Raw genomic sequence first — 25,724 nt, 5'->3', positions numbered from 1 at the left:
TACTCAACACTTTACACTGACATTTGAAGGATCACCTGACATTAAAGACTGAAGTAAGAACGCTGAAAAAAACCCATCAGATTTTAGCCCAGAAGAGTTTCTCTTTTCCTAAATTAAAGCAAAACTTCATGATATTGTGTTTATGAATTCATTCGTGTGTGTGTGTGTGTGTGTGTGTGTATGTGTGTGTTGCACTGCTGGAGTGAAGGTTAACCAGTCCACACAGTTCATGCGGCTATAATCTTTATTATCTTTTATTAATAAACTATGTACAATATTTACATGTCGGCTCCAGGTCTCTTGGATGAAGGTCTCTCAGCGACGTGGTCTCTTCTGGTCGCCGCGCGTCTCTGGTGAAGATGGGGAGCGGGACCGTTTCCCTCCGGCGTCCCGGACCGAAGATGCCGCACCTGCTGAGGACGAGGAGGGCAAAGGCTCGGTCTGGCAGGAGAAGGACGGCCTCTTTCTCTTCTCAGCAGCATAGGCCTCACTGAACAAATCGAGCGCAAACACACACAAGCAGACATCATGTGAGATTTGGACAAACACTAGAACATGCGGCTATGCCAAGTACAGTTTACTCACGCGTCTATGATGGGAATGACATATCGGCCGCTGCCGTCTATCATGACTCCCTTTCGGTCTGGGTCGTCCACCTCCAACAGGAAGCTGCGGGGAATCCCTGTGCTCTTCCGGATGCGCTTGTGCGGCGCGGAGCGGCTGCCCTGTGAATTGAGGAGTGACAGTCAAACTCTGAGCAAACAATCTGACTGATGAGGACAAGAGCTCAAGTTCACAGCAACCGTGAGCTTGGAAAACCCAGTTACCACATTAGTGGGGCAGTGCCTAATGTGGTGTCCCGGGATCCCAAGCAGCCTCATGGCCTCACTAGTGAACATCAGAACCATGAGAATCAGCTCAGACATCTCTCACAAAGCAAACCTGTCAGTGTCTGAACGCTCACCTGCTGGAGTAGTAGCACAGGCTGGACTGGTACATCACCGCTTTCAGCTTGTCCTCCTCTGACGCCTTTGCCTCAGCCAGATTCTCAGTCTTTTTCACAGGCATTTGCACATTTGAATCTTTTTCACCCTCAACCCTTCAAACAATCTCAAATCTCCCTAAGAAGCTGAGTGCGTGTGCGTATATTGTGTGCTTTACATTGCGTTTTGCTATTGTGCTATTCATTTGTTCAATACCTTCAACAACTGCTCCAGTGAGAGGAGTGAAGGATCAGCTCTAGGTGAAGGTTCACGCCAGCGTCCAGCTTGATGTCTGCAAAACAAAGGAGCTTGTGTGACTAAAACACCAGGGACAGACCAGGAGTCTTCATATAACATCTAACAGAGGACGCGTGTGCTCATTTCACAGCACTTACCCAACAAATCTTCTGTTTGAGGACTTCAGTCCCGCCGCAGGGATCCGTCTGATGATGACCGACGTGTTTTTAGGGATGAGAGCATCATCTGTGTATTCTGACAGCAAAATAAAATCAGAATCAGCACATAATTATGGAGCACGGTATACTTTGAGAGCCATTAGCCTTTTAAAACAGCCAAAACATCCCTACATGTCAGCATCAGCACCACCTTACAGCTTCCAGAAGTGTCTGATGTAACGCATCTAATGTTAGCGTAGAACAGTTGAAGTGTCTTTTCCTCAACTCACCTTCATCAGTCTGGGCGTTGCTGATCTTCAGCTGGCAGAACTTCAGCCTCTTGCTCCTCATGATCTGCCGCTTCAGCTCCCCCGCGCTGATGTTGAGGCCTTCAAACTGGAGCGAGTCGTAGGTGAGTCGACTCTGGAACCTGTAGTGAACACAAGACATACTGAACACAAACACAAAGCACAGCGTAATAAAAAGGGTCAAACCTGAGTGATGGGAACAGCAGGCGATCAATCGACGTATCCAACGATCAATAATATCGATAATCTGGAAAAATTGTCACGGAGGACGCAGAGATCAGATGCCAATCGACACAGCGAGATTCAAACAACACCCACAGGACGGTTGTCATGGATGCTGATGATGAACACGTGACGCATGCGCTGTACAACTTCCGGCAATATTATCATTATTAATATTAATTTTATTGATAGTAGTAGTAAAATCATTGCGATGAGTATAATAAAATAAACAGCAGAACAGTTGGCCATCTCTGAATAATACACAGCGACGTTTCCCTGCACGAACGATTCAGGCCTTCGCCAAGAAGACTCGGGTGAGTCGATGATTCAGGGATTGATTCAACTGTCCGTTCATCCTATTGGCTTCTTTGGCTGAATGAATCGTTCAATGCTTTACTCAAATAAAGCGGCCTCTTGCTGCCACCTATTGGGGGTTTGCTTTTTTGTTTTCAAAAGTACTTTGACACTTTTTTAAAGGCACCTTTAAGTTCATTTTTGCACAAAAGCTCGTCTCTGTGCGTTCCAAATGGTTTGAAATTTCCTTAGCGCATGGTTTTCTTGATGCGTTTGAAATTTTCAATGTAAATCCACTCGTACTTGCATTTGATCTTTATTATGCCTTAAAATCAAAACTATACTAAAGGTGTCTTATCCAAATGCAGATTTTCATTCAAAACGTTATGACAGAACCATATTACTTTACAGTGGCCCATGGATATATATATATATATATATATATATGTGTGTGTGTGTGTGTGTGTGTGTGTGTTTGTTTGTTTGTTTTTATTACATGGTGGGGACCTCAGCATGATAGCACACTCACAAAGTGGGGACCAAAAACATAGTGGGGACCGATCGCCCGGTCCCCACTATGTTTTGCCTTTAAAAGACTCAGGGGGCGTTGCTGATATGCCTAGTGCAGTTTTTTTCACTGATCCCCACCTTGACCATTTACCTGAATTGAGTGTGTAAGTGTGTGTCGGCGCACTGCTCTATAGCGGTCCTGTAGTCGGATGGCGGTACTGCACCCTGACACACACTTGACGCAATTCACACACTCTGTCTACTGCACATGCGCAATCTCATAAATGAATCCGACTTTAATCAATTTAATTAAGATCTATCATCAAATTATTCGAATTTTTGGGTAAGTTAGAATGTTTTTCACCATCATAATGTAATAAAATAGGTTATATGACAAATACTTATGTTGCATATTTTGACAGTTATCAGGTATAGTTAATTAAATGTTTTAACTAATTTCCTGGGTGTTTTAATCGATGTTGTTTCAAATTACGTATTAATATAACACTGATAAGACACAAACTACAGTTCGGTATGTAATTTAACTTGTTTACACGAGTAAAAGTTACTCGCGCTAATGTGCTAACGTGCTAACTGCCCGGTGCTACGTGAGTCAGAGGCCGGGGTGGAGTGCATGAGCCGCGGTCAGACAGTCACCAATCACCGGGCGGCTAAATGGATCGACGGAGGATAAAACCATTAAAAGATGCGGAGAAACACATCACCAGCTCCACTGACAAGACCCATTCACTGGAAACCGAATATATAGAAGGTTACTAAGGTATGTTTTCATAGTTCTTGTATCGTACTTTTTAAATGGTTAATTGCTTTAAACATTTAACGTTAATCCTGAAATAACACTATTATATACTATTTATACGTTAATGTAGTAATATAACGTTAGAGGTTATAATTAAAATGTGGGGCTATCTGGTCCTAGAAATGTACTTAATTTATTGTTCTATGACGTGTAGAAACGTTTTATTTTAGATAAATAATTATAAATATATAACTTAGTGTAAAACATATATAAAAGTACATAAATGTTCACTGTGTGTGTTTTATTTATTTATTTGCTGTCAACTGGTAGCCTTTTACAATAAGGTTAAATTAGTTAATGCTGGTTAATGCATTTACTAACATGAACAATAAATAATACTTTATTACAGTGTTTGTTCATGTTTGTTAACTTTAGTAAATGAAAATAAAGTTGTTCATTACTAGTTGAACACGCACAATGCATTAATTATTGCAATGCATTATTACTGGTACAAGCATGAATTTAGATTTGAATAATGCATTAGTAAATAGTAAATGTTAAACTGATTAATAAATGCTGTACATGCATTGTTCATTACTAGGTCATGTTAGTAAGTACATTAACTAATAAAACCTGATTGTAAAGTGTGACCTGTAAACAATTGAAGTGGAAAAAAAGTTCTTTAAAACTGTCCTAAGAAAGAAGAACAGGTGTTCAATAGTATTAGAACAACATTGAGGAAAGGTTCTGATCCACTTCAAAAGGTTTACTGTATTTATAATTCACACACAGAGAGGATGCTAATGTGAGGTTTTTGTAGTTTTTGAACCCTACACATTTCATTAAATCTTTTAGGTCAGAGTTTGCGTTGTCCACATTTATCAAAGGAAGTTTTGTGGTTGAGTACAAATGATAGACCTTGTGGAAGCAAAGCATATATGAGATATAATAAAAATACTGTCTTTATGTTTGACTTTATATGGTAAAACAAGAACAGGTGGTTAAGTGTTTTCCCCATTCAAATGTACATGTATATATTATATTCATTGTGTTTGTATTCATGCCATAGTTTAGCTTTTTATTGCTATGAGAGGGCATAATTAAAATGTTGCTTGCTCTTTTCTCTTAGTTTTGCAGCATTGATGCCGATCATGAGGACGATCTGCACCCTAACTGCACTGTCAATAAGATCGTTGTTCAGAGAAAACCTCATTTGTGCCTTTTTGCAATCAGGGATATTTTCTTTGGAGAGGAAATAACGTTTGACTATGGCGCATGTGATTGGCCTTGGAGAAAGGTTTGACATTTTGATTACTTAATACATTAATCCTTAATACATTCAGCAAAGCTAAGAGTTTTTTAATGTTAATATAGATTAAGGGTAAATCTGTTCAAAAATAAAGAGTTTGCATCATCCATAAGAGATAATGAAATCAATCTCTTAATATCTTCTTCGTGTCTTAATGGGTAAAAAAGTTTAATTAATTGGGTAATGCTTTACTTTAAAGGGGGGTTCATAAGACTGTCATGAAAGCTTTATAGTCATGACATGACTTATATAACAAAGCTGTTTTTAAATAGCTTTCATTGAAGGATGCCCATATGACTGCAGAAGAAAACTGCTCCGACAACTCTGATGAGGTATGTTTATTAGTATTATTATTATTATTATTATTATTATTAGTAGTAGTAGTAGTAGTAGTAGATGTTGTTGCTGTAGTAGTGCATTTAATTGTAATTATTTAACTTAGTGTGTGTCCTAATTTATGAACATATGCAATAGTGTAACATTGTGGGGACCAGAGGCATGTTAGAGAAGCTGTGAAACACACTTAGTCCTCAATACACACACAGTACGGTCTGACATAGTGGGGACCAGGAGCCGAGTACTACTGTCTAATTATTATTTTGTGTTTTTTATATTCAGCTTTCATTGAAGTATGATCATATGACGAGAAGAAGAGAACTGCTCTGCTCCAGTAGGAGACCCACAACCCTCTGATGAGGTGTGTTTAAATTTAATAATAATAATAATTATTATTATTATTATTAGTAGTAGTAGTAGTTGTTGTCGTTGTTGTAGTAGTAGTGCATTTAATTATAATTATTTAACTTAATCAAAATCTAGAAATGAAACAGAGTGTGTGTCCTAATTGGTGAACGTATGCACTAGTGTAACATTGTGGGGACCAGAGGCATGTTAGAGAAACTGTGAAACACACTTAGTCCTGAATACACACTCAGTACGGTCTGACATTGTGGGGACCGGAACCCTTGAGTACTGCTGTCTAACTAATATAATTTTTTTTATTTTCAGCTTATATTGAAGGATGACCATATGACAGAGGAAGAGAACTGCTCTGCTCCAGTACGTGACCCACAACTCTGATGAGGTGTGTTTAATGTTGTTGTTATTATTATTAGTACACAGCAAATTCTGGTCTTTGGAATAAACTCCCTGGGATTCAAAATCAACTCAATCTGAGTGTACATGCGTGACCATCAAATGTACTCCCATTCAGAGTTAAAATCACTCTGCTTTTGGAGTTGAATTTTAACACATTTTTTGGAGTTAGATTATAACACTTTCTGGAGTTAAAATTGTATTCCTACAGAGAGTACTTTTACATTTGGGTATAATATAAACTCCTTACCAATGTTAAAATGTAACACTTTTTAGAGTTAAAGTGTACTTCAAACAAATATATATATATACGAAAATGACTGAACTGATGCAATACTCTTTACTTACTGCTTTTATTCATGCAAATCCACACATTAGATTTAGAATTTCCATCGATGTACACACTTTGAAATTAATTGTCATCACAGCATTAAATTTAACAGCAAAACATTTACAATTAATATATGTTAGCAGCTAGTGCCAACTAAAACCAATGACTTAGTAAAATTGCATGAGACAATCAACACATTACATTATATAAAATTAACTTCACAGGAATCAAAAGCAGTAAAAAAATATCTTGTCATACTCCTCAATCACAGTCAACTCTGCTGGCTTTGATGTTAGAATTTGCTCGATTTTCTGAAACGAAGAAAAAAAAGTATTTAGAAAGATAACCAAAATTAACATTTTTTTAACAAAAAAAAACTAAATCTAATAACTGTGTTTATACTATGTTTTACTTTAAAATGCATTCATTATGTAACGTTATTTTGTAATGTTTACGGTATAATTTCTATGTATATGGAAGTTTAAAAAAAACTTTGATTTTTTTGGACACTGCCCATTAAAGGTTGAATAATTTGAGATCCAGAATCACTGCTGCTCAAACTGCTTGACACAGACAATGTATCTGTCATACTTGGGGAGGAGGGCACTTTAACAGCCCCTTGCTGCAGGACAGTCAAATCTGATGAAAAAACAACAACAACAACACGTGTCAGTAAATGGTTCTGAAATGCACACTTTCACTTTGAGTCATGAGACCAACTTTCAAAATTTATAAAAATGTTCTTAAATAACCTACCATCATTAGTGTGGATGACATGTTTCTTTGGTTGTTGCAAGTTCTTGAAATACATCCTCATCCACCTCTTTGCCATGGTCATCTGTGACTTTCGATGCTGTATCCTCTGGTATCACAAACTTGTGCTGGACTACAACATAACAACAATGTATAATTTATCAAATAAATTTCAAAATGACTTATTATTATTATAATTAAAAAAAAAAACTCTGTTACACTAAAACTCACCCGCACTGAAAAAATCCAAGAAACAATCTTCTTCCAGTTTAATATATTTTTTCTTGCCTCCAAATTGCACTTTTATCAGCTTCGTGGCCTGAAATAAAAAAGATAAATGTTATTTAACAACTTATGTTAGTGTGATTGAAAATGTAATGTAAATATAGCTGAAAACAGCATACTCTCACGGTCACGACTAAATCATGATACAATCCAAAACATTTCATGAGCAATATTACACATATTAAATCTTACAGACATAAAGCTCTATTGCTGGATAAAAGATATTGACATTACCTCGTTGTGTAAGTTAGCCTATTTGAAATGTGAACAGCAGGTTTCTCCATCTGATCAAGTAGGCCTACCACCTTTTTGACAGCAGAACACATATTTTTAGAAACACAGGGGAAGAAAAGATTATTAGCTAGTGTTAGCTTGTTCAAATCCACAACATTTTTTAAAAAAAAACTGCCACATTGGAAAAGCTAACATGCTATGCTAAGTTAGCCACATGCAGTCACTAGCCTCACAGTACAAAATGAAACAGCTACAGCAAAACACACTTCTGCTACAAAACATCCAACATTTAGAAAAAGCTTTCTAAAACTTTCTAAACTTTCTAAAAATTTAACTCCAGTAAGGAGTTAAAGCACGTTTCTGAACACCAGAGAATGAACTCCAAAATACAACACAGCAAGGGGTATCCCATAACACAAAATCGTGTTAAAGTTTAAAAATAAACTCAAAAAAATTTACTCTCACACTTTTTTGCCTAACTCCTAATTTTTCAACTCCAAAAAATTTGCTGTGTAGTAGTAGTAGTAGTAGTAGTTGTAGTAGTTGTTGTTGTAGTAGTAGTGCATTTAATTGTAATTATTTTCTTAATCAAAATCTAGAAATGAAATAGAGTGTGTGTCCTAATTGGTGAACATATGCACTAGTGTAACATTGTGGGGACCAGAGGCATGTTAGAGAAGCTGTGAAACACACTTAGTCCTGAATACACACACAGTACGGTCTGACATAGTGGGGACCGGAACCCTTGAGTACTGCTGTCTAACTAATATAAATTTTTTTATATTCAGCTTATATTGAAGGATGACCATATGACAGAGGAAGAGAACTGCTCTGCTCCAGTACGAGACTCACAACTCTGATGAGGTGTGTTTATTATGGTTGTTGTTGTTATTATTATTAGTAATAGTAGTAGTAGTAGTAGTAGTAGCAGTAGTTGTTGTTGTAGTAGTAGTGCATTTAATTGTAATTATTTAACTTAATCAAAATATAGAAATGAAACAGAGTGTGTGTCCTAATTGGTGAACGTATGCACTAGTGTAACATTGTGGGGACCAGAGGCATGTTAGAGAAGCTGTGAAACACACTTAGTCCTGAATACACACACAGTACGGTCTGACATTGTGGGGACCGGAACCCTTGAGTACTGCTGTCTAACTAATATATATATATTTTTATATTCAGGTTTGCTGAAGTATGACCGTATGACAGAAGGAGAGAACAGCTCTGCTCCAGTACGAGACCCACAACCCTCTGATGAGGTGTGTTTATTAATATTGTTGTTGTTGTTGTTATTATTATTATTATTATTACTAGTTGTTGTAGTAGTAGTGCATTTAATTGTAATTATTTAACTTAATCAAAATATAGAAATGAAACAGAGTGTGTGTCCTAATGTATGAACATATGCACTAGTGTAACATTGTGGGGACCAGAGGCATGTTAGAGAAGCTGTGAAACACACTTAGTCCTGAATACACACAGTAATGTCTGACGTAGTGGGGACCGGGACCCTTGAGTACTACTGTCTAACTAAAATATATATATTTTATTTTTTTTTTTCAGCTTTTATTGAAGGATGACCATATGACAGAGGAAGAGAACTGCTCTGCTCCAGTAGGAGAACCACAACTCTGAGGTGTGTTTATAATAATAATAATAACAATTATTTTTAATATTATTATTATTATTATTAGTTGTAGTAGTGATAGTAGTTGTTGTTGTAGTAGTGGTGTATTTAATTGTAACTATTTAACTTAATCAAAATATAGAAATGAAACAGAGTGTGTGTCCTAATTGGTGAACATATGCACTGACATTGTGGGGACCAGAGGCATGTTAGAGAAGCTGTGAAACACACTTAGTCCTCAATACACACACAGTAAGGTCTGACATAGTGGGGACCGCGACCCTTGAGTATTGCTGTCTAACTAATATATATTTTTTATATTCAGCTTTTATTGAAGGATGACCATATGACAGAGGAAGAGAACTGCTCTGCTCCAGCATGTAACTCACAACTCTGTTATTGCATATCAGATTCAACGAACCGTTTACTACGGATTTCATGTAATTTTGATAACTGTGCATTAATCAGATGTCATCAAGCTGCTGTGCCGTCAGCCAATCGTTGTATTGCTGATAATGATTTTGAGGATCGATAGATCTGTCACAACACACAGTCACAACACCTCTCAGATCAGTTTAATCTGATTCGCAAACTTTTTTAAAGAACCAAATTAGCCTAAGATGAGTTATCAAGATTAAAAGATCCAGGATCTGTAATATATTCTTAGATTATTTAAGCGAGGTCCGAAGAACAGACCCCTGGACCCTTGAGTACTACTGTCTAAATTATATTTTTCAAAATAAAAATTATAAATTATATATAAAAATATATAAAATATTTTTTTATAAAATATTTATAAAATTATATATAAAATATATATTTTTAATTATATACAGTTGAAGTCAGAATTATTAGCCCCCTTGTTTATTTCTTGTACTAAATTTCTGTTTAATGGAAAGCAGATTTTTTAAACACATTTCTAATCATAACAGTGTTAATAACTCATCTCTAATAACTGATTTATTTTCTCTTTGCCATGATGACAGTAAAAATTATTTGACTAGATATTTTTCAAGACACTTCTATACAGCTTAGTGACATTTAAAGGCTTCACTAAGTTAATTAGGGTAACTAGGCAAGTTATTGGAGGGATAATAATATTGACCTTAAAATGGTTCATAAAAAATTAAAACTGCTTTTATTCTAGCTGAAATAAAACAAATAAGACTTTCTCCAGAAGAAAAAAATATTATCAGACATACTATGAAAAAATTCCCTGCTCTGTTACACATCATTTGGGAAATATTTGTAAAAAAGTTTTAAAAAGGTGGGCTGACTTCAACTGTATATACTTTTATTGCGACTTCCTGATGCCTCCTATAAGTCGCTCGAGAGGCAGTGAGGGTCCTTTATATTTGTGACGCGCTGGTGGCTTTAGACAGAGACACTGAGCCCAAGATGTTATATGGAAAACTTTATGTAACTTGAAGCATGAAAAAAACAATACAGCAATTTGTGTCTTTGAATACCTGTTTTGTATGGTGCCGATTATTGCGTTAGTGTGATGATTGTTGCGTGTGCCGTTGTGATACAGTTTTGCGTTGCATGGTTTGCGCTGCTGTTTGCGCTGCTGTTTGCGGTCAACAAAAAACCACCTGTGTGATTGTGCACGCGCTTTATATGTTCGAGCAGGTGTCAGTTATGCCCACGTGACCAAAACATAAAACGTCACTGTGAAACCCAAACCAATCAGTATACAAATAAACATTATAATTAAATGAAAAGTAATATGGCTCCTATACACCAGCCCCTAATTATTAGATCACCACATAATAATTATCCAAAATTACAGATAGGAGACATAAATCAAACACACAAAAGTTCAACTGTAAAGTCCAACAGTAAAATGTCCATACTTTTCTTCTTTGTGTCCTAATGGCAAAATCCACAAAAAAAAAAACAAAAAAAAAATAATCCACAAAAGGAATTATCAAAAAAAAGAAAAGAATTTAACTGTAGTTCATATTTAATCAAACTCAGCCTCCTGCAGCAAGCAGACCTTGGTAATAGGTCTTTCCAAACAGCTGGTTTTTGTTTTAATCCGTACTTGACGGACAAATCCTCCTCGGTCTGGGAAGGTTTGGATCACTCGACCTGTTGGCCAAGAATTTCTAGGAGCTGTGCTGTCCATAATGATCACAAGATCTCCCACAACGAGGTTCCTCTTAACTCCAATCCATCTCTGACGCTCCTGTAGCTGAGGTAAGTATTCCTTAACCCATCTCTTCCAGAATAGATCGGACATGTATTGTACCTGTTTCCACCTCCTAAGTGCATACATGTCTGTCGGTTGGAACAACCCTGGGGGTAATGATGGTGAAGTCTTTAACTGCAACAAGTGGTTTGGAGTTAGTGCTTCCAGGTCATTTGGATCCATGGAAGCCTTGGTGATTGGACGGCTGTTGATGATGGCTTCAATCTCACAGAGCACTGTGTGAAGACCTTCTTCATCCAGGTTTTGCACCTTAAACATTGATTTAAGGACTTTACGCACTGATCTTATTAACCTCTCCCATGATCCTCCATGATGAGAGCCAGCCGGTGGGTTAAAACTCCATCTGATTCCCTTCTGCAGCAAAAGATCATTGATCTGCCCCTGGTTCCACTGTTTAATAGCAGCTTTCAACTCACGTTCTGCACCTACAAAATTAGTTCCGTTATCTGAACGGATCTCTCGCACCTGTCCCCTTCTGGAAATGAAACGCCTGAGTGCATTAATGAATGAGTCCGTATCCAGAGATGGAGCAACCTCAAGGTGTACAGCTCTAATGGCAAGACAGGTAAATATAACCCCATACCGCTTTACCATGCTCCTTCGGCTCTTAACCTCAAAAGGTCCAAAATAGTCCACTCCCACTCGAGTAAATGGTGGTTCATCTGGGACTATTCTTTCGTGTGGCAAGTCTGCCATTTGCTGGTAAACTGGCAGAGCATTTAGAGGCGACAGACGATGCATTTGGACAGTACTTTCCTTATGGCTACACTGACACCAGTTATCCAGTACTTCTCCCTCAATTTGGACAGCATATGGTTCCGTCCACCATGCCCCACTTCCTGATGGATATGTCTCAGCAAGAGTTCTGAAATGTGAAGATCTTTTGTTAATATTATAGGGTGTTTAACTTCCACAGGCATAGCCAACCTACAGAGACGACCACCAACTCTCAGGATTCCATCTTGCAGCTGTGGACAGAGTTTATGGAGGTGACTGGATATTTTAACATGTTGCCCTTTCTCCAGACTGGCTAGCTCTTCAGGAAATCTCTGTCCCTGACAGAATTTAATGATGGCAAGCTCAGCCCGGTCCAAGTCCTCCACTGTAAGTTTACTGCTTGTCCTTTTAAAATAATCAATCTCCTCTGCCACGGAGGAGCTCTGCTGTGCATTGTTGTCAGACTGTACAACGGTCTGATGAAAGTGCCTTGTTTCCTTTAAACAAGACATGAGCCAGTCCTTGATCCTCAAGAACCATGCTACGGATTTCTTAAGGCGTGTCCAGGAAGAAAAATACTTGATCAGGTAAGTGACTGAATCTTCTTTGAGTTGTGTAACGTTTGTTGCAGCAACATTTTTGACCTCGGGGTCTTCAGGTGAAAGGTAGTTGACGTCCTTGTTTACAGGCCACTCACTCTCCGGATGTAAAAGAAAGTGAGGCCCTGACACCCATGTAGTGTTTTGAATAAACACATCCACCTTAACACCTCTAGATGCCATATCAGCTGGATTGCTTGCAGTGTCCACATACCTCCACTGCTCAGGACTGGAAACTTTCAGGATTTGAGAGACCCGATTAGAAACGAAAACTTTGAATCGTGAGGTTTCATTTCGGATGTATTTGAGCACAGATGTACTGTCTGTCCAAAACACAGAATCCAAAAGATCCATATGCATCTCTTTCCTCCAAAGAATGTCCATGCGACTGGCCATGGTAGCAGCAATAAGCTCCATTCTAGGGATGGTTACGGATTTTAACGGAGCCACTCTTGCCTTCCCCATGATGAAAGCACTGTGCATTACTGAATGCTGGTTCTTCAGCAACAGGTAAGACACTGTTCCATACCCATCCTGACTGGCATCACTGAAATGGTGTAACTGGGCTGTAACAACATCTCCAAAGCATGATGGTTTCACACATCGGTCCACCTTAAACACATCCAACAAATGCAGCTGCTGCAGCCATTTCAGCCAATCCTTTGACACGGACTCCGGCACAGTGTCATCCCAGCCAATTTCTCTCCTGCACAAATCTCTCAGAATTTTCTTTGCTGTTAAAATGACAGGGCTTAGCATTCCCAGAGGGTCATAAATTGAACTGATAGTAGAGAGAATTCCTCTTCTGGTGAGTGGTCTATCCTTTAGTACAATCTTGAACTTAAAACAGTCTGATTTTATGCACCATTCCAAACCCAGCACTCTCTCCACAGGTAATGAATCCAACTCCATGTTTAACCCTTCCATGCCTCTTGCTCTGTGACTTTCAGGGATAGCTTCCAATACACCAGGCCTGTTGGTTATCCATTTTGTGAGGGAAAACCCACCCCTGGCACACAGAGAAACCAGCTCCTGGTAAAGTGACACTGCTTCCTTCTCTGTAACAACTGACACAAGGCAGTCATCTACATAAAAAGAGTTCAATAATTTGTCTACTGCATTCTCACTGTAGTGACATCCATAATCCTCTGCACACCTTCTGAGGGCATAATTGGCACAACTAGGTGATGATGCTGCCCCAAACAAATGCACCTTCATACGGTATTCAACAGGTTGTTGTTCCACATCTCCATTAGGCCACCAAAGAAACCTAAGCAGGTCTGAGTAATCCGAAGAGACCCGTACCTGGTAAAACATGGATTCAACATCAGCCATGATTACTACTGGTTCCTTTCTAAAACGAGTCATGACTCCTATCAAAGAACTCGTAAGATCTGGGCCCTGTAAGAGCTGAGCATTCAACGATGTTCCTTGATAACTCGCTGCACAGTCAAACACAACTCTCATCTTTCCCTTGGTGGGATGAAACACTCCATGGTGTAGTATATACCATACCTTTCCAGCACTGCGGTCTAGTTCCTCTACAGGCACCTTCTCAGCATAATCTTTAAGAAGCAGATCATTCATAAAGTTGTTATATTCAGCATGAAATAATGAATCTTTCTGAAACCTCCTTTTCAGATGATGCAAACGCTGTTCGACAATGTTCTTGTTTTTTGGCATGCTGACGTCAATGCTCCTTAATGGTAATGCAATTTGGTAGTGCCCATTCACATGTTTTACTGAATTACTCACTAGTTCTAGGAATTTTTGATCTTCTCTTGACATACCAGCATAATCATCGAGACTGTTTTCAGGGAAGTCAGTTTTAAACTGTTGGTGCCAAATCTCATCCAGATTTACAGCTGACACTCTATTAACCATTACCAGGGGCTGTTTCCAGTTAACCCTTTCTCCACTGTCTCCCATCAGTGGTCCATTAACAGTCCAGCCCAACATGGTTCTAATGGCATATGGTCCATCATTTACACTGCATACCACTTGTAATGGTTCCAGTGCTTTAGGGACATTGGTTCCTATCAGGAGTTCTATTTCGGAATTATTAGTTGGAATATTTCCTCGGTGCACTGGCATGGACTCTTGTGTATAAACTTTTGGCAGCTCAAGAAAACGATCTCCTTCCAGAGCTGCAACCTCCAAACCAGATATAATGTTGCTACTCACAACCTTCTCCTGCCCCATGGTTCGTAGAAGAATACGCCCCTTCCTTCCTGTAAGGTGAAGCTTGTGCATCAAGTTCTCTGTACAAAACACTGCAGTGCTCCCTTGGTCCAAAAATGCATAGGTATTAATAATTTTGCTTCCTTTATTAGATTTTACCTGAACCGGTACTATGGGTAGCTTGCAGTCCTCATCTCCAGCCCCTGTAAGACCACTTGACACCAGCATGTTGTCAACAGGCACCACTTTGATTTTATCAACAGCACGTTTACGTTCACATTGCAATCTCTCAATTTTATTCAGCAAGGCCTTTTGAGTGAGTTTGCTTTCCCTTTTCTTTCCCATCTCTTCAACCGAGCACGGGGTACCACCAGTTTGACTCATAGTGACTCTTTTGATTCAGTGTTCAGTGAATCACAACATCCAAACACAATGCAACGTTTGAACACGCTCAAACGATTCGATTCAATTCAACAGCAGTTCATTTTCCTTCCAAACAACATCACGGCATCACACAAACAAGCCGCAAAGTGCAGACTTCCTACAGACACCAAAGTAAGTCGCGCGACCTCGCGCATCCGATTTGCATTCCAAACAACTTTAACATGCACCAATGCCAACCAGATTCCTCATCCACACATATATCCACAGATAAACTTATCTGTCCTATGTAAACGAACACATGACGTGGCCCATTTGGTTTGCAATCGCATCACTTACTTGGCGTCTTCCTGATTCGTCTGTGCGCTGATTTTGCGAGCGATGATTTTCCTGATAAGATGCCGTTTTTTGTTGACAAAATATTGCGACTTCCTGATGCCTCCTATAAGTCGCTCGAGAGGCAGTGAGGGTCCTTTATATTTGTGACGCGCTGGTGGCTTTAGACAGAGACACTGAGCCCAAGATGTTATATGGAAAACTTTATGTAAACTTGAAGCATGAAAAAACAATACAGCAATTTGTGTCTTTGAATACCTGTTTTGTATGGCGCCGATTATTGCGTTGGTGTGATGATTGTTGCGTGTGCCGTTGTGATACAGTTTTGCGTTGCTTGGTTTGCGCTGCTGTTTGCGGTCAACAAAAAATACGGCTACCCCACTCTCCTTCTCTCCTCCACCTGTGTGATTGTGCACGCGCTTTATATGTTCGAGCAGGTGTCAGTTATGCCCACGTGACCAAAACATAAAACGTCACTGTGAAACCCAAACCAATCAGTATACAAATAAACATTATAATTAAATGAAAAGTAATATGGCTCCTATAACTTTCATATATATATATATATATATATATATATATATATATATATATATATATATATATATATATATATATATATACAGTTGAAGTCAGAATTATTAGACCCCTTGGAATTTTTCTCTTCTTTTTTAAATATTTCCTAAACGATGTTTAACAGAGCAAGGAAATTTTCACAGTGTGTCTGATAATATTTTTTTCTTCTGGACACCGTTTAAGGGACAAAATTATTAGCCTCTTTAAGCTATATTTTTTCTCGATAATCTACAGAACAAACCATCATTATACAATAACTTGACTAATTACCCTAACCTGTCTAGTTAACCTAATTACCCTAGTGAAGCCTTTAAATTTCACTTTAAGCTGTATAGAAGTGTCTTAAAGAATATCTAGTCTAATATTATTTACTGTCGTCATGGCAAAGAGAAAATAAGTCCATTATTAGAAATGATTATTAGAAATAGTTATTAAAACTATTATGTTTAGAAATGTGTTGAAAAAAATCTTCTCTCCGTTAAACAGAAATTGGGGAAATAATAAACAAGCTGTCTAATAATTCAGGGGGGCTAATAATTCTGACTTCAACTGTATATAAAGAGTTTCATTGCAGAACGAGATATATCCATTTAAAAAAATGTTGGTAATTTTGACATTATTTTTCAGGACATCAACTGTCAAGTTCATTCACAATTTTTGTACATTAAACTATAACTTGAGCTCAGTGAAGGCCAGGAACACAATATTTTCAAATCCAGGATATTTTTTATTTAATTTTATGTCTATAATTAAGTAAAAAAAAACATGCCAAAATGCTACATATTAATCCAACCCACATTGTCAAACATGGAATAATATATGCAAAGATTGATTAATAATAATAAGATTCTAAGTTAGATTTGGCCAGAATGTACACAACATAACATAACATACTGTAACTTTATTATTTTTTTTTTTTGCAAAACGCTACATCCACCTTTGGCTATATTATACTACATTAATACCATTACCAAAAGCTAGTGAATCAATGTTTTGTTTGATAAGTAAGATTAAGTTAGTTAGATAAATGACCTTTAGCTTGGTACAGAAAGAGTGGGGGGCGGCTCCTTCCACACCGCTGCAGAAAACCAAACCTGTATGATTAGAGCGGGCGGAGCTGAGTCCGTGACACAAACTTGCCTCGCTATGTCATATTTAATGAATTATTTCACTGTAATAATAATAATAGCTTATTTATTTGGTTGTGAAAAAGCTAAACCGTTTTCTCCATAACAACATGTGCCCTTTAAGTTCCTTTGTAATAAATCAACAACAACAAGAATTAATTTTAAATAATAGCTGCAACCACATAAATAAATCTTCAGATAGGCTACTCAGCTACATTTAAGAAATTATTTAAAAAATAAACTTATAAAGAACACTTGCAGACAGGTATCTTGTGATGGGGAGTAGGAAAAAAGGCGCTCCTAGGCCTTCTCTTGACATCAGCGGAGACTCGTTCCCTGCTGCATTTGTGTATTGTTGACGCAGAAGTATCTTATTCTGGTCCACTTTTGTGGCCTTTTTATAATTTTTTGTGAAGTTGAAGACTTCATCTTCTATCGCTAAATCAATGAGCAAACTCTGAGCACTTCACCGGCGATGACTCTCTTCCCAGGGGATGCTGAGCTCGCGCCGCATCCTGAACGCTCTCTAACTGTTATATCGCACTTTGTAAAGAAACTGGTCTGACGCATATTGCGTTTTGTGAAAAAAAATACGTTTTGTACTTGGCCTAAAATGTGCATTCTTAAATGTTATTAATGGCAGCAATTGACACATAGATTAAGGTACATCTGAACAGTGATTTCCAATAATAAAATCCAAATGTCAAAAAATGCCGTTTATCGCATTTTGCAACCAAACTCTTCATATGTATGTGTGTGTTATGACTGTATGACTGCAGAAGAGAACTGCTCTGTTCCCACAACTCAGTTTTTCTGGGACTTGAAAACAGACGCTCAGCAGATTTTAAAGGGGGGAATCTTGATCAAATCGTGGGTTTACACACAAACATGTAATACAGTGCCAGATTTTCTGGATGTTATATACACATTTGTATTTGCAAACATATACCATATTGTTTTAAATGATGTATTTTTGTGTGGGTTTTTACATTCAGAGAAAGTTACAGTGGATCGTGATTTTGGAGGAGGTGAAGTCCAATCTAAAAGGTAAAAATATTATTTATTTTTCTAATCAGATTTTTTCTTTTTTCAGAATGTTTATTTTTATCATGATATGTATGTGCTATGTTTGAAAACTATTTTTAAGCTACCATCACACGCTTTTACCCATTAAAAAGAACAACACAAAATCAAATAAATATTTTGGTAAGCTTTATGCAGAGAAGTCAACTCTCAGACTTGATTTTTACTTTCAGAGTCCCCTCAAGTATCATCACCATGGTACAGTGTCTGTGAAGATAGTGATGCAGACCCAGCATTCACAAAAAAGAGAGGTATGATCATTAAAGTTAATTTGTGACTGACTTGTTTTATTGTACAAGTCCAAATGCACAAGCTCATTTACATAACATGTAGGGTAAAACAGGACAGAAGCACATTACTTCCATGATGATTTCAGTACAGTTGCACTTGATGTCTCATTTCATGTTAGTTAAACAATATTGCTAAATACTTTGGAAAAATATACTAATTGCATATCTGGTTACACTTTATTTTGATAATTTACTTTACTACTACTACTACTACTAACTACAAGTAACTGCAACTACTTGTCAACTAACAGCCATTAGACTGTCTGTTAGAATCAACACTGCTAATGCTCTACTAAATTTATATAAGAATTAGTCATATTGTACTAATTTTGAGCGTAACCTAACAGTCTGCTGTACTATTTACTGAGACCAATGAGAGTTGGTTTTATTGAGGTAACCTTAACTGTCAGCTAATACTCTACACTCTAAAATGAATAAAAATAAGTAATAATAATTAAATTAGCAGTTTTTCATAATTTGTTTTTATGAAATCTGTTTGTTTCTGCTTTTGAATTGCATTATGGGATCTTGATCTTTCTTCCAACAACTTTTAATCTTAAAAAGTAAAAAAAAGTGACTTTTTGTTTGGGTTGTTGTTGTATATTATGCTACAGAAACCTTGTAATAAACTGCCGGTACATTTTCTGTTATTCTAAAGACTTATTTATCTCTATATATTATTTCTTATACATTATATTATTTCAAACTACTAAAATGTCAGTAAAAGTCACTTTGTTAAACTGTAGAGTTGAATTTTCAACATCAAAAGTGCACAGAGCAGAGATCAACATCCCATAATGCAATTCACCACCACAAAAAAAACAAAAAAAAAAACACTTGTAAATCACAAAATACAGGAACTGGTAATGAACAGATATCTGTTACAGTGTAGTGTTTTGAGCTAAACTTGAGCTAACAGTCTGCTAATACTCTACTGATAATCAGATGAGCGTTAGTCTTATTGAAATACTCTAATACATAATACTTTACGGTGAGATAATTAACGTAGTTGCAGAGTTACACATAGTTAGAAGAATGTCTAAACTGGACTATGGAATAAAGTGTAACCCCATTAACCAGATTTGAAGTTATTAGGAAGTATTTTTTAATCCATCTCCATCTTAAGTATTTTTAATAATAGGCAAGACATATTTTTCTAGCATTTTCTATCACAATATTAAACTAACATAACAGCACATGTTGTAAAAATGACTGAACATTTATGCAACTAAAACCACTTTTTTATATTTTAACCACCCATAGGTCCCATAAAGAGAAGATCCTGGAGCAAACAGGAAGTACATGCTGTGGTGAAAGCTGAACCATTGGCTCTAAAAACCAGAGATCAGCTTTGGATTTTTATATTAAAAACTGAATCTCGGCTCTTTAGATAAAAAATCTGAATAACACTTTTATAGTAAGTATACACTATACATCATTAGTTTAGCACTAACTCTACATTAATAGACTTTAGGAAGCAGTTTATAAATACAGCTTCAAACGCTGTATTCTTGACTTGACTTAATTGTATTTTCATGCTTTGTTACTGATTCATTTTTCATTACTATATTATGTATTGCATTATTTACAAACTATTTGTATATAAGAGTAGTTGGTGGTTTTTAAGATAATTCAGAATGAGTTATTAAATGATTAATAAACTATTCAAATGAGCATTTATACATGTTATATTCAGGCATATAGTAATTGTAACCATGTGTGTTAGTAAATGCTATAATAACACAACTTCATGCAGTTTTGTGACCTAAGGACTGTTTATAGTTGATAAATCCCTTATAAATGTCAATTTAAGGCTCAGTATCTAATGAACAATAAATCTTTGCAATCTTATTTAAAAAATTCTGTAAAGTTTAAACATTGCAAAATAAAAAATACAACATCATTTCAAAACAACAATTAACAATATGACAAGATTCATTTCAGTGTTTCTGTGATGTTTGCACTGTACAGTAATTTTATATTTTGATAAGATTGCAAAGATTTATTTTTCATTAGATAGTTTCATTTGTGTATCTTGAAATTAATGGAAAAAAAATATATATATATATATCTTCTTTGGCCTTAGTCCCGTATGATTGCGGGGTCGGCTCTTTTTATAACAAGCCCTTCAGTTTTAGACTTGTCCATATGATAACGACTTTTTTACACCTTCCGGCCAGCCTGTCATATGGGCCTGTCACACTCATACACTAGGGACAATTTAGCCTTCCCAATTCACCTGTAGCATGTCTTTGGACTGTGCCTTTGCACCCGGAGGAAACCCACACGAATGCAGGGAGAACATGCAAACTTCTCACAGAAATGCCAACTGAGCCGAGGTTCAAACCAGTGACCCAGAGACCTTCTTGCTGTGAGGCGACAGCACTACCTACCGCGCCACTGCTTCACCATATATATATATATATGTATATATATATATAAAGCTATAAATCACTCCCCCTTTTAATTTATTTCTTTTTTTCTGTGTAGAATATAGCTGAGATTTTAATTTTCATTTATAAGGGATTTATAAAGCATCAATAGTCCTCACTTTAGATTAGCTCACAAAACTGCATGAAGTTGAGTTTATAAAGCATTTATTATCAGACAGAGTAACCATTACTATATGCCTGATTAATAAGATATATAAATGTTGGGTAACACTATAATAACTGCACACAATGAATTATTTATGAAACATTAGCAAATAGTTAGTTGAACGTTTGTTAAGCATTAACGCTACATTAATAGACATTAGTAAGCAGTTTATAAATTATATTTATAAATATAAATTACAAATATTATTGACTTATAAGCACAATTATAATGTGCTTAATGATTGTTTTCATACTTGGTAAATAATGCAATACTTAATTTAGTAATGAAAAATACATCATTAACAAACCAGATATTTAAAAGTAGTAGGTGTTTTTTTTTTTAGATAATTCAGAATGTGCAAGTAAATGATTAATAAACTATTCATAATAACATTGATAATTCTTATTATTCAGGCATATAATAAGTTGTTTAGTATGTTAATAAATGCTTTATGAACTCAACTTCATGCAGTTTTGTGATCTAATCTAAAGCGAGGGCTATTCATGCTTTATAAATCCATTATAAATGACAATATAAGGCTCAGTTACATTATATACAGGGAAAAAATGACTATTAATTTCTACTTATTACAAGATGCTCAAATGAAACTGTATCAAATGAAAGGTAAATCATTGCAATCTTGTCTAAATATAAAATTGCTTTACACGTAATGTATTGTTAAATTATTATATTGTTGTTTTATCAAATTATGTTGTATTTCGACACTCCTGTTATTCAGCAATGTTTAAAATTTACAGTAATTGTATTTGTTTAGGTACGATTGCAAATACTTATTGTTTATTTGATACACAGTAGGTAGTGCTGTCACCTCACAGCAAGAAGGTCGCTGGTTCGAGCCCTGGCTGGGTCAGTTGGCATTTCTGTGTAAAGTTTGCATGTTCTCCCTGTGTTGGTGTGGGTTTCCTCCAGGTGCTCCTACATGCGGTACAGGTGAATTGGGTAGCCTAAAATGGTCCGTAGTAAATGAGTGTGTATGTGTATGGATGTGTCCCAGGGATGGGTTGCAGCTGGAAGGGCATCCGCTGCATGAAAACATGCTGGATAAGTTGGTGGTTCAATCCGCTGTTGCGACCCCGAATTAATAAAGAGAGAAAACCAAAATGAAAATAAATGAATAAATGAATGATTCTGAGCCTTTAATTGTCATTTATAAGGGATTTATAAAGCATCAATATTCCTCACTTTAGATTAGATCTCAAAACTACATGAAGTTGAGTTAATAAAGCATTATTTAACATGCAGAAAAACGTATTATATGCAGGGCTCCCAACCGGTTCAAGGAACGGAAACGAAAAACAGAATCAAATGAAATTTTTCAGGAACAGAAACGAAAACCGAAAAAAAAAGATCAACTTTAATCGTTCTGAACAGAAATGTTTACAGTTAAACGGTTAATAATGTTATTTTATCGTTCTCTTTATTATATTATTTTTGGCAGACAAAAAGCATTAATTTAAAGCATGTGAACAAATGCGACGGTGACGCTCGTTTTTATATAAACTATAAATGTCTGGCCGTGATGCGTATTTAGGCCTATGCCAGTCTATAAAAGATAATGTAGCTTAAAACACTTTAAAATTTTAGAGAACGTAATACAGTTTGCACAACCAATGTTTGGTCTTAATAACCTGCCCATAATTAAACGTCATGTAGCCTACTTTTTGATTACTTGACCAGCGGATTAATGGCAGCACCAGCGGATAAACGAGATCTGAGCATAATAGGTATGACCAATATGTGCATAACCAATATGCAAAGTCAAGAGAGTGCACGACTCCATAGGGTAACGTAGCCTAAACTGCGCACACTTGATTATGTAATGTGTAAAATCGTGGACGCATCTCAAAGAGCAAAGCATAACTTATTAAATGCCCATGCTTAATCGGTCATCGATAAGGTCTATCGGTTTTAAAGGGTTACCGACAATAAATCAATCGAGTAATCGTTAGCATCCCTAGTTTAATCAATGAATGTGTTAAATTTTAAATTTATATTAAAGATGAATAAGGCAAGAATATGATAATGATACTTTTTAGATTTTTACACCTACAAAAATATCTTGTGGTAGTGCACTTGTTTAATAAAAATCTTTGTAAATAGGTTATCTGTAAAAAACGCAATCAGAGCCAATGACATGTAGAAGTAGTGTTGCCTAAACGGCTATTAAATTTCTAATAAAATTAAAACCAAAGTATAAATCATTGCATTTTTCGTTTGATAAAAACATACAGAAACGAGATAAAATCATAAGGATGCTAGTTTGTAATTTATGTTAATAATAAATAAATGACATGCTTAGACTATAAGCTTAACGGCTATACGCTGCCAATAGGCCACTAATAAATATTATTTTACTTTGTACTGGATTATAATGTATATTTTACTATAAAAACTAAATATAGCATGTCTTACTGTCATTTAAAACAAGAATTTCAAAATACACATCAGAACTGTAGACCTGCAGTGTGTAAACTGTATACAGGGGGTGTTGGTCAATCAATAGCCTACAGCACATAATTGAACTAATTATGATGCTAACTGTAATTTAGCTCTTAATATAGGCCTACGATATATTTTCTGGTGTTTAATTTTGCATGAGCATATAGCAGTATAGCCTAAAGTAAATTTTTTAAAAAGATTTTACTAATATTAATAATAATGGATATAATAAATTTAAATAATAATTGCACTGTGCAGTGTACTAAATATTTGTATTAGGCTACATGACTGAAAAACTATTTCATAACAATTTTCATAATTTTTACTGCTATTTCATATTATACAACATCTAAATGTAGGGCCGGGCCTGCGCTCGATACCAAGGAGTGGGGCTGTGTGTAGAGTGAACCGATTGGATTTTCTTTTTTTTTTTCTTTTTTTTTTAGCCCTGATTATATGCCTGAATAGTAAATGTATAAATGTTCATTTGTATAGTTTTTTAATCATTTATTTACTCATTCTTAATGATCTTAAAAAACACCAATTATTCTTAGACAGTTTGTAAATAATGCAATACTTCATTTAGTTATGAAAAATGAATTATAAACAAAGTATGAAAACACAAAAATTGAGCACATTACACATGCTTATAAGTCAACAATAGAGCATCTAGCTGTGTTTATAAACTGCTTACTATTAATGTAGAGTTAATGCTTAACAAATGATGTCTATTTGGAGTTTTGGTGGCTTGGTTATATGATGAAGGTCTCTTTGCATTTGTGGGGTTCAGTTCTTTATTAATATATTTTAAAATATTTTTAATGTTTTTTTTTTCAAATAGTTAAAATACGACAGAAACAGAAATAGAACATACTGGTGGGTTTTAAGAGTTTACCCAAAAATGTACATTATATTATTAATTACTTGCCCTCATCTCACTCTAATCCCCTGAGACCTTCATTCTTCTTCAGACTCAAAGGAAGATAACTTAGATGAAGTGCAAGAACTCCTCATCCTCCATAGACAGCAAGGGATTGAAACAATTTGAAGGAGAGGAATTAATAAAAGAATCTTCATTTTGAGGTGAACTAACCGTTTAATATTATTTGCTATTGCACTTAACTAAATGTGCACGCAGACATGGAAGAGTTATGTGGAAGCTTGTTATACCCAATGAGAACTGCTTTTAGACAAGCAAGAGAGTTTCATGGATTTTGTGTTTACTGTTTTTTTTGTGTTTAAAGGTTTTGTGGAAATTATTTATAATAAATATAACATTTATTAAATCTATTCTGGACCATTTCCTGTTTGGATCTTGAGGTTCCTTCTGTATTCAAATTACATTTTTTATAAACTGACCTGCTCTTCAAATGAAAATTCTAAAGCAGTTTACTGTCAAATTACTTGATTGAGGTTTAAAATTTAATATTAGTAAGGGTGCTGATCTGATCCCCACGTTGCCTAAAAACCGGTAATGTGTGTGTAGAACTGGTCCTTACTTTGACTAAAAAACGGTAATGTGTGTGTAGATCTGGGGCCTCATGTATCAACGCTGCGTACGCACAAAAACTTTGCGTACGCCAGGTTTCACGCTCAGAATCGCTCACGTTTGGATTTACTAACGATGAACTGAACGTGGGAATGTGCGCAGCTTCACGGCAGCTTTCTGGCAGGCGTACGCACATTTTTTGTGCGTGTCTGTTTTATTTCCATTGGCGACTCTTAGAGGCAGTTGTGTTAAATTCCTCTCTACAAAGTGTCTGAGCCTTGCAATGGCAGCTGTATGAGACGGGTTCATATAGTAGGTATGTAACATTTCCATACCATACAGTTGACCAGCTAAACATTAAAGCGCAAATTGCAGCAGTCGCAATGTAATCTATTTACTAATCTAATCTATCAATTATTTATTATTATATGTACTGTATTATTCCACTTGTTATTCAAAATAGCAAGTTTATTTATATATTTATATCCGGCGCGTACTGTTTTAGACAATAATAATTAGTGACTGGGAACAGAAGATGAGAACAAATAAACGTTAGAAATAGGTGT

The 25,724-nt window shown here is 36.1% G+C and overlaps 1 protein-coding gene and 2 long non-coding RNA genes across 8 annotated transcripts; 1 reads left to right on the top strand and 2 right to left on the bottom strand.

The window, feature by feature from the left end:
• Positions 1 to 230: 230 nt before the first annotated feature.
• Positions 231 to 2,627, bottom strand: LOC141375740 (E3 ubiquitin-protein ligase RBBP6-like). Of its 2 annotated transcripts, XM_073910676.1 has the most exons (5): positions 1,669 to 2,627; positions 1,379 to 1,475; positions 1,200 to 1,275; positions 586 to 725; positions 231 to 490 (listed from the first exon to the last, which is right to left on the bottom strand). In XM_073910676.1, exons 1-5 carry the CDS (start codon positions 1,826 to 1,828, stop codon positions 316 to 318), a joined length of 648 nt encoding a protein of 215 aa, XP_073766777.1. In that variant the 5' UTR covers positions 1,829 to 2,627; the 3' UTR covers positions 231 to 315. The 2 variants fall into 2 exon arrangements, with proteins under 2 accessions (XP_073766777.1, XP_073766778.1); XM_073910677.1 differs by lacking the exons at positions 1,200 to 1,275; positions 1,379 to 1,475; positions 1,669 to 2,627 and adding an exon at positions 828 to 959 and having other exon boundaries at positions 237 to 490.
• Positions 2,628 to 2,942: 315 nt separating this feature from the next.
• Positions 2,943 to 24,752, top strand: LOC141375773 (uncharacterized). Of its 5 annotated transcripts, XR_012384562.1 has the most exons (14): positions 2,943 to 3,055; positions 3,330 to 3,493; positions 4,602 to 4,769; positions 5,054 to 5,113; positions 5,400 to 5,478; positions 5,790 to 5,865; positions 8,268 to 8,343; positions 8,662 to 8,738; positions 9,043 to 9,115; positions 18,234 to 18,285; positions 18,495 to 18,572; positions 19,875 to 20,028; positions 24,511 to 24,545; positions 24,641 to 24,752. It is a non-coding gene; the product is annotated as an uncharacterized lncRNA (long non-coding RNA). The 5 variants fall into 5 exon arrangements; XR_012384561.1 differs by lacking the exons at positions 24,511 to 24,545; positions 24,641 to 24,752 and adding an exon at positions 9,432 to 9,486 and having other exon boundaries at positions 19,875 to 20,659; XR_012384559.1 differs by lacking the exons at positions 24,511 to 24,545; positions 24,641 to 24,752 and adding an exon at positions 9,432 to 9,486 and having other exon boundaries at positions 3,326 to 3,493; positions 19,875 to 20,659.
• On the bottom strand, positions 6,212 to 7,884 carry LOC141375785 (uncharacterized). The gene is made up of 4 exons (XR_012384598.1): positions 7,480 to 7,884; positions 7,192 to 7,279; positions 6,964 to 7,093; positions 6,212 to 6,846 (listed from the first exon to the last, which is right to left on the bottom strand). It is a non-coding gene; the product is annotated as an uncharacterized lncRNA (long non-coding RNA).
• Positions 24,753 to 25,724: the final 972 nt, after the last annotated feature.

This window comes from Danio rerio, chromosome 8 (assembly GCF_049306965.1).
Source record: "Danio rerio strain Tuebingen ecotype United States chromosome 8, GRCz12tu, whole genome shotgun sequence".
In the NCBI taxonomy this organism is placed as follows: domain Eukaryota; kingdom Metazoa; phylum Chordata; class Actinopteri; order Cypriniformes; family Danionidae; genus Danio; species Danio rerio.
This window is presented reverse-complemented; position numbering and strand designations above follow the sequence as displayed.